The following is a 13,963-nucleotide window of genomic DNA, read 5'->3' as shown; positions in this document are numbered from 1 at the left end:
AACTGTTCAAACTTACAGAGAGACCACACACACACACACACACACACACACACACACACACACACACACGCACACACGCACACACGCACACACACACACGCACACACGCACACACACACACACACACACACACACACACGCACACACCCACAAAGCCTTCCTTCTTCAAGGCGCCTGTGTGAGAGCGGCACAGAGGGCTGGCGCTGCAAGTAGCTTCTGTCACTGCGCATCACATAAACCAACTTCCTAAGAACCTCCATGATCTGCGTTTGAAGGGATGAGACACAGTGGCGGTTCCCAGCAGAGGCAGGTTGGAACAAGTACAGAGGGGAACTTCAATCCTCTCACTAGTGCACTGCAGTAGGCCTCTCCCTCATGCAGCCCTTACTGTACAAGTGCCACGTCTCACTAATGACTTATTATACACATTAATATCACTATGTTTGCTGACAAAAGAAAGGTGGTGTGTTTCAAACTGCATTTATTGTAGCAATACACATAATATTGCCCCTTTTATTGTTTTCTTTAATCATTTCGTAAAAATAGCGTAGAATATCTGGGGGAGACTTCAGGTGGCGATAACAGGCTCATTTAAAATCCATTACCTTGCCTTGAAACACAGTTCAATTTTTCTCCACTGTTTTTTAACATCCAAGCACAATTGATTATACGTGAGGTGCGAAAACACACAAAATCATTGCAGAACCATTAAACTAGAGGGGGAGAGAAAGCATAAAACAAACACGTCACCTGTGAAATGAACTCCTCTGAACACAAACAAGCCCAGGGTTCTTCTTCCACATAAATGCTATTTTTTAATTCAAGCCTTTCCCTTTCTTATTACGATCACACTCTCTTACCATAACACTCTCCTCATTAATTACTAGCAATAGAGGCCAGCACAGGTCACCTTCCTCTCTCTCTTGGTCACACACACACACACACACACACACAAAATCAAACAAAGACATCCATTAATGTGTGTGAATTTGTGTGTATATATGTGTGTGTGTGTATGTGTGTGTGGCAGTTCAATGGCACAAGGCTGGTCGCTACCCGGGGCTCTAGGCTCTCCCTTCCCCACATGTGCGTGCCCATCTGGCTGCAGTGGCTTTGTGTCCTGCTGGGGCTGGCTGGCGCTGGAGAAGGGACCGTCTCCTGCCATTATGCCTCCGCCGCAGAGACAAGAGCAGCATATGGCTTGCGTTGCAAAGAGGAATATGATTGATGAGACGTGGGCCGCTTCAACACAGGCAATAATTCACCACTTTCTTTCCCCCAACATATCCTCTCAACAACACACACTTCATATTTTATGAATAGTTACTAATCTTGAGATCTAGAGATGTCTCTAGCCTGGGTGTTCCCATGCTGCCTTGCGCGCGATTTGATTCACGCTGCTAAGGCAGCCTGGAGACCATGGAGCAAATTTTCACCTGAGATAGGGGACCAATCACAGAACAAGGGGGAAAGCCAGACGATGATGAGCTATGCACAGACGCATTTGATAGACATCCGTGGCACCCAATAAACGGATCTGGGCATTTTTTTCAAATACGAGAAAATTAACGTTTGGTTCCCAGACCACGTCTCATTGAGAAGTGGTGGCGCTAGCCAGGCTAAGATGTCTCAGCATTTTTCAAAAGCCTATGGAGCCATTAATTGCCAGCACGCATCGACTGGCATGGAGGAAGAGGAAGACGAGGAAGACGAGGAAGAGGAGGAGGAAGAGGAGGTGGGACACCTGCCTGATTTCAAATTCCAAACGCAGCGGTCCAATTACTTCATGGAAGCCAAGACTTTACAAGCACAGATAATGAGTAGGAAGGACTGGGAGCGCGGCAAGAGGTCTACATTAAAGCAGCCGGTCTCGGAGGCTGCCAGAGAACAGAGCTGCCCATGCCTCTGATTCTAAAGAGACCACTGGCCTTTGAAGCGTCCTTCACAGCGAGGGAGAAGCCGGGCAACAGAGGGAGAGATGGGCTGATACTAATTTCAGATATCACGCCGAGACGCCATCATCGCCACCATCAGATCTTAATCAGGGAAGGTGAGAGCTGGGTGGCTAACCTCAGAGTCAAACACGGTAGCCATCTGACGCGGAGCAGCGGGGGTTAAACGCCAAACCGGCCCCCCACAATAAGCATGGGGGAAGTCAACCATCTTTAAGGAAGTGTAATTACTGGTATTTGACATCGTCTGCTTGGACCCCGGGTTTTTACAGGCCGATAAAACTAGTCAGATGGTGAGCGAGACAAGTCCAGCGGCCCCATGGCGTTCTACTCCATTAGTGGCAGTAGCAGCCAGCTCCCCCCAGGCCTCAGAGAGCTCCTCATGAATTTTATGCAGACAAATTGCACTGTGTCAATACAAGCGTGTTAAACTGTGCTGCCTGATTCAGGCGACAGACCGTGTGGCTCAAGAGACGTATGAGGCAGCCAAAGAAGAAGAAAAAGGCAAAATTCGGTGATGGGCAATCACTTTAACATTCCATGCGACAGGCTATATTTTACATAATATAAAGACTATGATTAAGGACTCAATATATGACTTACAATACAGTACTCCTCTTCAGGTCCTATATATCATGCAAAATTCACTATGCAGCAATATCTCTTTCCACTTTCAATTCATGGGAAAGGAAAATAATCCAGCCAATCGTCCTCTACGCGCTGACACTTTCTGACAGCAGACCCAACCGTGTTGAACTCTTGTTGCTTTCTGGAAGCCGCACGGTGGATTTAATTTGACAACCTTGTGACAACATTCTCAATACCTCTCTGTTTAATTGGGGGAGGGTGTTGATGCTCGATGGGACGTCGCTGATGCCGCGTGAGCGTTGATGCCAGTGGTTCCCTGGGAACTTAAAAATAGACAGATGGAAAGAGGCTAAAATTATTGCTCTGGGAAAGGAGGAGACTCTCCTCTCCTCTGTCTCTCTTTCACTCTCTCACTCCATGGCCTTCTCTGCGGTGCCCACGGCATGGAGGAAAAAATCAATAGCAGCATTGGGAGTGATAGCACTGGGAGGTATTTTTGGAGAAGTTTGAGAAACGAATTCATCTGCCCCTCTTTGCAATTTTGTCTGAAATGAGCCAGTGGAAGTTCCAAAGATTAAGCAGCTAATCCCTTCACTAGGCCTCCCGGAGTCCACTGACGACAGTTTCTAGTCAAAATCTATGGTCCCCCCAAATGACCCGTTTGAGTTTCATCATAACGGCGAGCAATTACTAGGCCTATGCCCAAATAAAGGAATAAGTAATAAAGCAAAAACAATTTTCCGACTGCGACTATCACTCAACTGGCTTCATCAAGTCTAATGGCCTGGAATGAATAAGAAGGCTTTAATGAAGACAAGGGGAAACAGCGGAGGAATATGAAGTGCCTCCCGAAGTCGTGATTATGCGCTTTAATATGTTCCGTCAAGCAACGTTTTTATTACGCCGCCTTCGCAGCATGACAGATGGGCCCTGGATGTGGCGAGGGTTGTTTATTGTAATAACTCCGCTCTGGGTCCCCCCTCATCTGGGCTGCCAAGGCTTCCAGCGATCGCATTCACTCACCGACACCAGGCATTAAGGTAATGACAACAAGCAATAACGCCGCCGGAGTGGCAAAGCAGTCACAGACGTCTGCCAACTACTGGAGGGCCTCTGAAACTTTGTTTTTGTTTCTTGCAAATGAGGCTTTCTTTCATTCCAGCACCACAAAAAAAATTAAAAAGTATGACCGCCTGACACATAATTGGGCAATTTTCTGTTAATTGCATGCTAATGCATGCAAACGATATGCAAATTTTGCACTAATGAAGCTCAACCCCATCTAGAAGCCGGAGATGTGGAGAGGAGAATCATGGACGCCCAGGAGCTTTGGGACGGGTTATTCCATACTGCTCCAGGAGTCACAGTAATCAGAAATGCCTTTCAGAAGGACTTTGTCCCGCTGTTTCAAGATGAGGTGGAATTTGCAGTCTCCACAACCAATTGATTGGGCAGTGATTAGATCCCTCGGATAGGTGAGAAGCAAAAAATAGAAAAGGGTGCAGATGAGATGAGAGAAGAATGGATTGCATAGGTCACAGAGGACATAATGCACTCTGGTACAATATATGCAGAGCAGAGGAGGGCTACTATAGGCTAGAGTTCTTTGGGATTATTAATTGCTTTCTACATTTACATAAAATTCATATGATATATGATGGCAAAATAATGCTTGGACAAAATGTCTCAATATATATGTATATCTAGTGATTTAGAAATATTTGTTACAAATATGTTTAAAATCCTGTTTGTATTCTATAATTTGTATTTGCCAGCTCTCAGAGCAGACCAAATCAAATCGATGTCTTGCTTGTAAGATCCATAAACCTTTGTGACTGTAGGAATGCAATATACTGTAGATGAGAGATGGGGAGGCATAGCCGGCCTAATCTTTGAACTACGGCCAGGAAAAAGTTTACTCCTTAAACATCTCTCTGTGCAAGAATTGCATTTGCATCCAACAACTGTCAGAAATATCACCCTGCTATCCTTACACACACAAATGTGAATACACAGCACATGGACTCCACCTCACTGCCACACTAGCACCAGAAGCCACCAAGCCATAGACTATACTGTGCATATAAAGAAATTGTTTCAAGCTCACACCGCAAAGCAAAAGCTGACCTCCAGTCAATCTTCACTCTAAAATGTTGGTGTCCATATGCAGTAAACCTTACTGTGCAAACCACCAAACAGAATTTGCTGACGTCCAATCAATCTTCACTCTAAAATGTAGGTGTCCTGTTGCAGTATGCTGCCCAGCACAGCAGCATTTACAGCACTGAGAGCACAACACAGAGAAGCCAACTGTGAGGCATATTGTGTGCAAAGAGAGACCATCTTCTCTATGTAAAATCTCCCTTTGGCACGACAGCCTGTGCAAAGAGAGACCATCTTCTCTATGTAAAATACCCCTTTGGCATGACAGCCTGTGCAAAGAGAGACCATCTTCTCTATGTAAAATCTCCCTTTGGCACGACAGCCTGTGCAAAGAGAGACCATCTTCTCTATGTAAAATACCCCTTTGGCACGACAGCCTGTGCAAAGAGAGACCATCTTCTCTATGTAAAATACCCCTTTGGCATGACAGCCTGTGCAAAGAGAGACCATCTTCTCTATGTAAAATACCCCTTTGGCATGACAGCCTGTGCAAAGAGAGATCATCTTCTCTATGTAAAATCTCCCTTTGGCACGGCAGCCTGTGTGGGGCCCAGGGAATGACTCACCTGTGGTGTCCTGTGTATTTTGCGCCTTTGATGTGGCCCACACCACGGCATCCTGGCGTGGGACACACTCCCTGGGTGACGGAGCTCTTGAGGTCAGAAAGTCCTATGTGTGCTGGACAGGAAAACACACACACACAAACACACACACACACACACACACACACACACACACACACACACACACACACACACACGTCAAAGACAAGCCGTGGATTTGTTGTCCCATATCTATAAATATATACACAAAGAAACTCACAAACACACACACACACACAGACACTGTGGGAGAGATGAAATACAATCATTTCACAAAGTCTCATAGAGTGTTAGAGATAGCATACACTTAAGTTAAAGCTTCTGCTTAGAGTCTTTTGAAAAGCTAAATGTTTTAGAAAGGAACCTTTTCCCCCCACATAAATCTTTTCAGGGTCACAGAGGGACCTTCACAGCTGAACACCGAAGCTCTCAAGTCAAAGCCAAAGAACTCCACATAAGACCTCACAAGAGAGAAGCAGGAGAATATTTAACAGTTCCACTGTATGATGAGGTCTACATTCAAAGAGTACACATTTCTACCACCTATTGCTTTCTCTGTGATGGGAACTCAAGATCTTAGTGTTATTCCTGACACTTCTACACAGTGACAAGACTGGCCAAATAGGAGAGTAATATACATCAACACCTTCTGACCAACAGGGATGCCTGTTCATTTAGCGTTGAAATATCTCTCCCGTTGTTACTGTGCCTCACCTAAAAAAGGGACGAAACTGGACAATACCGAGGCTTCCCACACTTAAGAGTGGAGGAGAGATTGATTCAACATCATCACTGCTGATCAGGCTATCGCACCTCTCCCCCACATGGTGACCACGAGCAGGGCGGCAACAATGGCTTCAGCCAATGGCCATCAGTTTCTAGCCACACAACAACCCTCACAGAAGCTCCCCTCCTCCTCCTCCCCCTCCACTCCCCTCATCCCCCCCCATCATTTCAGCGGACCAAGTAAGTTATCTTTTAAAAAAACTCCATCCTCGTAAGGCAGCCGGGCCTGACAGACTGTGTCCAAGGCTGCTCAAGGCCTGTGCTGCTGAACTGGGGGAGCCACTGAAGCACATCTTCAACTGGAGTCTACGTCTCGGACAAGTTCCAACACTGTGGAAGACATCATGTCTCACCCCTGTTCCCAAGAAACCACACTCTAGCGAGCTTAATGACTTCAGGCCTGTCGCTCTAACATCACATGTGATGAAAACAATGGAGCGGCTGGTCTTAGGTATGCTCAGACCCCAGGTACGCCATGCACTAGACCCGTTACAATTTGCATACCAGGAGAAAGTGGGCGTGGACGATGCCATCACTTATCTTCTACACAGGACACATTCTCACCTAGACAAGGGGAAAACTGCTATGAGAATCATGTTCTTTGATTTCTCAAGTGCTTTTAACACCATCCAACCCCTCAGACTGGGAGACAAGCTCTTGCAGATGGCTGTGGACTCTCACCTGGTAACCTGGATTACAGATTACCTGACCGGCGACCACAGTTAGTCAGAACTGAAGAACTGCCTCTCTGACACTGTGATCAGCAGCACCGGAGCGCCACAGGGAACTGTGCTCTCTCTAGTCCTGTTCACCCTGTACACATCTGACATCTGCTACAACACCGAGTCATGCCACATGCAGAAGTTTTCTGATGATACTGCTATTGTGGGGTGTATTAGGGACGAGCAAGAGGAGGAGTACAGGAGCCTGGTGGAGGACTTTGTGCAGTGGTGCAAACTCAATCACCTTCAACTAAACACTTCAAAGACCAAGGAGATGGTGGTGGATTTCCAAAGGTCTAAGCCCGCTCTGCTACCAGTCTCCATTGATGGGGTCAATGTGGAGGTGGTAAGCACCTACAAGTATCTGGGTCTCCACCTGGACAATAAACTGGACTGGTCAGCCAACACTGATGCACTCTACAAGAAAGGAGAGAGCTATGTTCTATCAGTCTGTTGTGGCCAGCGCCCTCTTCTATGCAGTGGTATGCTGGGGAGGAAGCACAAAGAAGAAGGATGCTGGGCGACTTGACAGGCTGGTAAGGAAGGCTGGCTCTGTAGTGGGAGCTGAACTGGAGTGCATCACTTCAATATCTGACAAAAGGACCCTAAACAAACTGATCATCTTGGACAATGAATGTCATCATCTACAGCACCATCAAAACCAAAAGAGCTTGATCAGCTGGAGACTTAAGCTCACTGCCATGCACAACTGAAAGGCTGAGGAAGTCATTTGTTCCTAGGGCTATTGAACTGTTCAATGCCTCACTAAAGGGAAGAGGAGAGATAGACTTCTCTGCTTAGTCTGTCTGCCTCTCCACCCTCTCCATTTTTGAGTACTGACTGCCCACTACTGCTTACTACCGTTTTACTATTGTACACAGCCTAATGTTTTCACTACTGTTTTACTGCTACACTGTTTTTCATGCTATATTAGCACACATGATCAATGGCTGCGGTCAGGCTTCTGATACAATACTGAATGAATGAATGAATGGCTATAACCCTATTACCTCAACCTGTTCTTGCACTGAAATAGTTTTTTATTTTACCTTGTCTACATTATACTTTACTCTCCTATTTGTCTATATTATTTATGCTGGTCTCTAGACCTTACTCTTGCACTGTTAGACTAATGTTGGACTACTTTTTCCACCTTCACCATGACACTCACTCTCTTTAGCACCTCACCAGTCCCGGCCCTGTCACTACAAGCGTCTTAAGCTTGATCACCCTCAAGCACATTGGACTTTCTTAATTTAACTTATATAGTGTTTTTAGTTTTGTTAGTTTTCTTATCTGTCTCATCTTCTACTGTCTTTATTGTACAGTGGAGTTTAGTTATATGTTTATACTTATACTTATGTTTACCATTTCTGCTGTAAGTGCATGTTGTGTGTTATGTCTGTATGCTACTGAGACCCTTGAATTTCCCCTTGAGGATCAATAAAGTATCTATCTATCTATCTATCTATCTATCTATCTATCTATCTATCTATCTAACATACATACGCTCGCTGAAAAAGCTGACGGGGTCGGAATAAATACACTCTACCCCTCCTGAGAGGAAGTTTCAAAGTCATTTAAATTCAAAACTGTGTTTGAGCTTTACGTCAAACCCCTGAGGCAGTGCCACAAGACAACACCATTAACGTTATAACATCGGCTAATATAGATTGACAAAACACAAACAGAGGCAAGGGCTCCTGCGTTCAACTGGAGTTCTCCTATCTCTCCTTGTTCTCTGGAAACCTAACAATGTTGTGTGTAAGCTCAAGTCCCTGAATATGTTTACCGGGACGAGCAACAAACATATTTGTTTGTGGAGTTATTCTGTTTGAAAGCTACCGTATGATGGCTGTTTTCTTCCAGTCAATTCTCTTGTGCATTCATTTGCCCAGCATTGGCAATTCAAGTTGTTATGTCAGGGGCAATCTACCAGAGTTACTGGAGAAGGTAAACACAAAAACATGACATGAGTGGAAAAGAGGACAAAAGGTCAGAAGTTAGAAGTTGGACCACACATCACCCATTACAGTCCATTTAAAGCTTGAGGTTGCTTAGATCTGTAAATAAACATTTCACTGATGATGAGTGACTTTTGCATAACTACAGCCAGGAGTAGCCATTACATGGTTATGATTCACTCGAGTTCATTCCTGGATACAGAATGTGGGTGAAGCTTTTGGAATAGTAAAAAAAAGCATGCTTAGTGGAACAGCTTAAATCACAGCTGTTTGATTCCATTTTTGATCTGCTATGCTTTCCGTCTGCAGGCCAAAAGGGATGTGACAGTAGATGAGGCCGGTTCACCGTGTAACCTCTCAACCAAGAAACAGATTGTGCACAAGACATTAGGCACAGGTTGGAGCAGCTCCATAAATGTCAGGAAGATTTACCACTCGAGGTGGCTGGGAGGAAGCCAATCGATAGCGAAGATCAAATGAGTGCCGACTGCCGAGGTCCTTGAGAGAAGAGCGAGTGACAGAGAGAGAGAGAGAGAGAGAGAGAGAGAGAGAGAGAGAGAGAGAGAGAGAGAGAGAAAGAAGAGAGAGAGAGAGAGAGAGAGAGAGAAAGAGAAGTAAAAGAGAGGAGGTGGAGAGAAGGATACTCACTCAGGGGGGACTCCAGAGGGTGACCTGTGCGGGCGCACCATCCGACAGGATGAAGGTCGGGCAGGTCGGAGTCCACCCAGAAATCAAACTTCTCATGCCAGCCATCGAAGTGGATCTGTGACACACAAACGGTTCTTCCTTAGAATTGCTTTCCTTAAATCAATTACACAATATGCTAAACATCAAGGAGTTCTGTTTTGATCTCCTAACAATGGCAGACAACTGCTGTGTACCTGTATTTACAAAAAAAAGCCAATTCAGTTATGTGATACATTAAGAAAATGTAAGAGGTCTACTCTACTTACCTAAACACCTCCATAAGGAATTTGAGACAAATCAATACAGAGGTTACTACTGAGAGGCTTCCCACTTACGGTGGCTTCTGAGGTTAAGCGTACAGTAGCTGTGATACCTGTGATCACAAATGGTGTTCAAAATTACACACATATTCAAAGTAGACTGGTTCTTAAAGGTAGTGCCACTTTGTAAAAATAAGACCTGTTGTGTGTTAATTTAACAGTTTTTACATCTGATCCAAACGAGTGATCAAAACTCTTAATAGTGGACAAAACTGTTTCTCAATGGCTGGAGTGCATCTTGAAATCTTCTAAAGGAGGCATTAACAATGTCTCAAGTGGTCACAGCCTGGCAGCTTTGTGGTTTCAGCACTTGACTCCCGGCCTGGCAGTGCCAGATCACAGAACAGCCCAGTTCTGGCTTGAGCTGTGGACTGGACGCTCTCAACTGAGAAGAGTTACATGTAGGCTAAGCTGAAAGAGCACGGCCAACTGAAATCCAGGTGAGACCAAATGGTTGTAAGTACAAGAGGTTGAAAAGAACTGACAAGCTGGATCAGGGAGTACAGTATGTGGACAGACTGGTGCTAACCTATTTGGAAAAAATCAGATCAGCGTCTATGGTGGGGGATTCACTTCATTTCAAGCCTCACTTATCCCAACGCGTACAGTTTAACTCACTGCAAGAACAAGGAGATGATTCAGGCACCTTAGTATAATTAAAATGAACTCATCAACATCACCATTCAATCAGAATCCAATAGATTGTTGTCACCACTTTTGACATGACTCCAAATGAATCATTAGCACAAGACAGCAAGGGGCAATGCACAGGGCACATACTCTCTCTTATAGTGCAGTGCTGCTTAAAAGACATTAGCACAGGCTTAAAAGAGACAATAGGTCATAAACTCCCACGGAGTATTCATATAGACTAATGACATACGTAATCTAAATGCTGTAATGATGTAGCCCTAGTCAGTTTTGTGTGTAATTCAATAAGCATTGTTCAAAAGAGATGACTACTTCTCAGATGAATGAAGTGTGAATCAATGCATCTGCACAGCACACAGCACCGAGACATGAAAACAGCTCCAATGAGTCGGGACGTGCCTGTCTGCATGCAGGAGCCTTTCAGGGGCTACACCAGGCTCGATGTAAATTATTTATTGCACTGAGCCTGAGGTATCAGGAGAGGACTGCTCAGTGTAATCAGATGATGATGATGATGCTGCTGCTTACACACACACACACACACACACACACTTCCAATCTATCATCTGCTCAAATCTAATTGTTTTCTTTACACACTCACACTTTTCATCTTTCCTATCCAGCATAAACTACATAAAGCTCTCTCTCACACGTATTGTACACATATTTTTCATATCCTGCATGATCCATACAGATCATTTTTTGACAAGTTTTGCCAAGTGGGCACTATGGGAGATTTTCACAAATTCATCACAACCTCGATGAGTCCACATCAATATCACACACAATACCCGAGTCGAGTATTTCTACCCTCTTTAAAAAAAAAGAAAAAAAAGAAAGAAAAAAATCAATGCATGGTGCAATGCCAGACTGCACTGCATGTTGCTGACTATTGCTGCTGATCTTGCCATTCATCTTGGCCATTTAAACATAATTAGTGGCCAATGTGCTGACAAACATCTCTTAGAAATAGTGACTCCTATTCATTCAGGGAAGTCATTACTTCTTCAACCTGAAGGGCAATTAGGAAAGCAGTCTTTAATGTGGCATTAATATATGGCTGAGCAAATTTACCTTTGCGTTTAATGACTGCCCTCATGTACAGTAGTTAAATAAATACAGAAAAAATGTCCAGTGAAGTGGGTCTGATTAAGAAAGATGGCTCCTTGTAAAGAGAAAGATCAATGCAAATCAATATGCAGTCTTGCCCCATGTTTGAACATTTGAAGTTTTGTCCTGGCTGATGACTGATCAAACAATCAGGTATTAATAACAGTGAGTTAGCAGAGACTGTTCAAACATAGATTCCCATGATCCAACATGAACAGTTATAGTCAGTCATATAGCTATAATGCCAGGGTTATTGCAATCTGATGCCCAGTTAGAGTCAGCATAGATGGGCGTACATGCACCAATCTTACCACGGCCTCTACTGTATGTGCTTCTGCTTGCTGATACAGTACAAGCCTAAAATGAAATATTTTAGAGAGGGCAAGCTATACAGAAATATCAGCGCCTGCAAAAGATTTGAGAACTGATTATCACTTAAATAGTCCAAGTTACACTAAGAGATATGATCTTTGCTTTAAATGTGGTTGTTTGTTTGTGGATTTGCACACTTAGGAATCACAAATGGCTTCTCATTTATTTTTCTCATATCTGAACGTTTTTTGTTTTGCCACCGTGACGGAGATATTTGGCAGGTAGATGGCAGATGCTTTGTACTACTAACCTTGTAAGTTTGCGCAGGCAAAACTCACAGTTTTAGTTGATTCAAATACACTACCATGTACTGTTCAGTAGTGTGGGATGTTGTCTAGAACAATGCAGTGTTGTAGTAAGCTACAGTAAAAGAAAGCAAAGTGGATTACAGCACTGCACATGCACACTTTGGAGGCAGACCCACACACCGAGACTCAGTCCCATTTCCGCAAACACCTGCACAACTCAATCTACTGTAGCATCTTCACAAAGGACAGATCAACATATGCTACAGCCTCCAAGAGCAGAGCGTTGTCCAAACCCCCACAACCTTCAACAGTGTCGTGTTGAACCATGTGTCTGACCAAACATGGAGGTCAGGGGTCGTCTCCTCACCTTGACCCGATAGTCCTCCGTGTCGACGATGGTGGCCACTCGGATCAGCATGGCGTTCCTCCTGTCCACCGCCTCAAGTTTCATGTTCACCTGAAAGTTGTGAGGAGGACTCTGAGGAAGAAAACACAAACAAACACAAACACACAACACACACACACACACACACACACACACAGTTAAAGGCTAAAGTGATTCTGTGAAGTGTATTGGGTCTAATGGTACAGAGTGACATTAGTCACATGACCAGCTTTTGAAATGTACTCCTACATACAACATAGTAAAGCAGTCATGCAAGCACAGAAATAAACAACCAACTAGCCACCAAGCAAGACATGACACCACACCAAGCATTTCTTCCATTTGTAAAAGTAAAATGGCCAAGAAACCTCCTGAAAACCCAGAAAACAATATTTGTTTTTCACAATTGACTTCAGTAACACCCTGCAGAGGGGCAGCTAGTCATGTTTTTAATTTAACTGCCATTCAGATTTAATGCAGTTTCATGTAACCTTTGAGGTTTCATTTTCTGTCAAAGAATGGTGTTTAGTTTTATCCTTTTTTTACAACTTTTAAATATTATTGTACACTTCATCCTCAAATAAGACTGCAGTGTAGGAAAAGCTCACTGCAAACACACAATGCCACATACAACACACACACACACACACACACACACACACACACACACACACACAACAACAACAACAACAAAAAAACAGCACATCAATAACCACAGCTCACACTAAACACAAAAGACAGAACACAAACACAAGAAGTAGCTTACCCTCACCCACTCACACATGTGGACACACGCAGGCTCACACACACACACACACACACACACACACACTCACACACTCACACACACACTCACACACACACACACACGATGATAAATGCGTGCGCAGATTGTATTGTATTGTGGCCGTGGCTCACACACTTTTTCTCTCCCAGCACTTACCATACAAAAGGCCTGGCTTTGAACAGCAGAGGCACCATTGTCTTCTAAGTACTCCTCCCAAAGGAAATGCTCTGGATTGGGGTGTCCTTGAACACAAGCCAAACACATAGTCAGATTGAAGCAGGAACTGTACGCATGCTTTTAAAACTACAAGCTTTGATACTGTCCCTCGTACAGGAAGACCAGCGTACTGTAAATGCATACAGATGTTCAGTTAACAGACTCGGCTAACAAACACTCTTTGAGTCTCCGAGCCACCAGGACTTGTTTCAAAGACCACTTAATGGATTTGTGGGATTTGCCACAAGTGTGCTTCTGGGGCTGCCGAAACCGCATGGTCCACTAAATAGGCATTAGTTCCACCACGGGATACCCAGTTCTCATTTTGTAACAGAACAATTTCAGATTAGAGTGAACGAGAGAGAGAGAGAGAGAGAGAGAGTGTCTGAATTTTGATTGTTGGGATTGTC

General features: G+C 44.3%; 1 protein-coding gene across 1 annotated transcript in view; it reads right to left on the bottom strand.

Moving 5' to 3' along the window:
* LOC125309329 (lethal(3)malignant brain tumor-like protein 4) overlaps positions 1-13,963 on the bottom strand; it is an 84,925-nt gene that overhangs the window by 43,848 nt on the left and 27,114 nt on the right. The window contains exons 11-14 of the mRNA XM_048266154.1: positions 13,494-13,579; positions 12,533-12,643; positions 9,426-9,540; positions 5,270-5,381 (exon numbers count right to left, since the gene is read on the bottom strand). Coding sequence (XP_048122111.1) covers positions 5,270-5,381; positions 9,426-9,540; positions 12,533-12,643; positions 13,494-13,579 — 424 coding nt within the window. The remainder of the gene's footprint in view (positions 1-5,269; positions 5,382-9,425; positions 9,541-12,532; positions 12,644-13,493; positions 13,580-13,963) is intronic.

This window comes from Alosa alosa, chromosome 16 (assembly GCF_017589495.1).
Source record: "Alosa alosa isolate M-15738 ecotype Scorff River chromosome 16, AALO_Geno_1.1, whole genome shotgun sequence".
Taxonomy (NCBI): Eukaryota; Metazoa; Chordata; class Actinopteri; order Clupeiformes; family Clupeidae; genus Alosa; species Alosa alosa.
The sequence above is the reverse complement of the archived record's forward strand: the minus strand, read 5'-3'. Positions and strand labels throughout refer to the sequence as shown.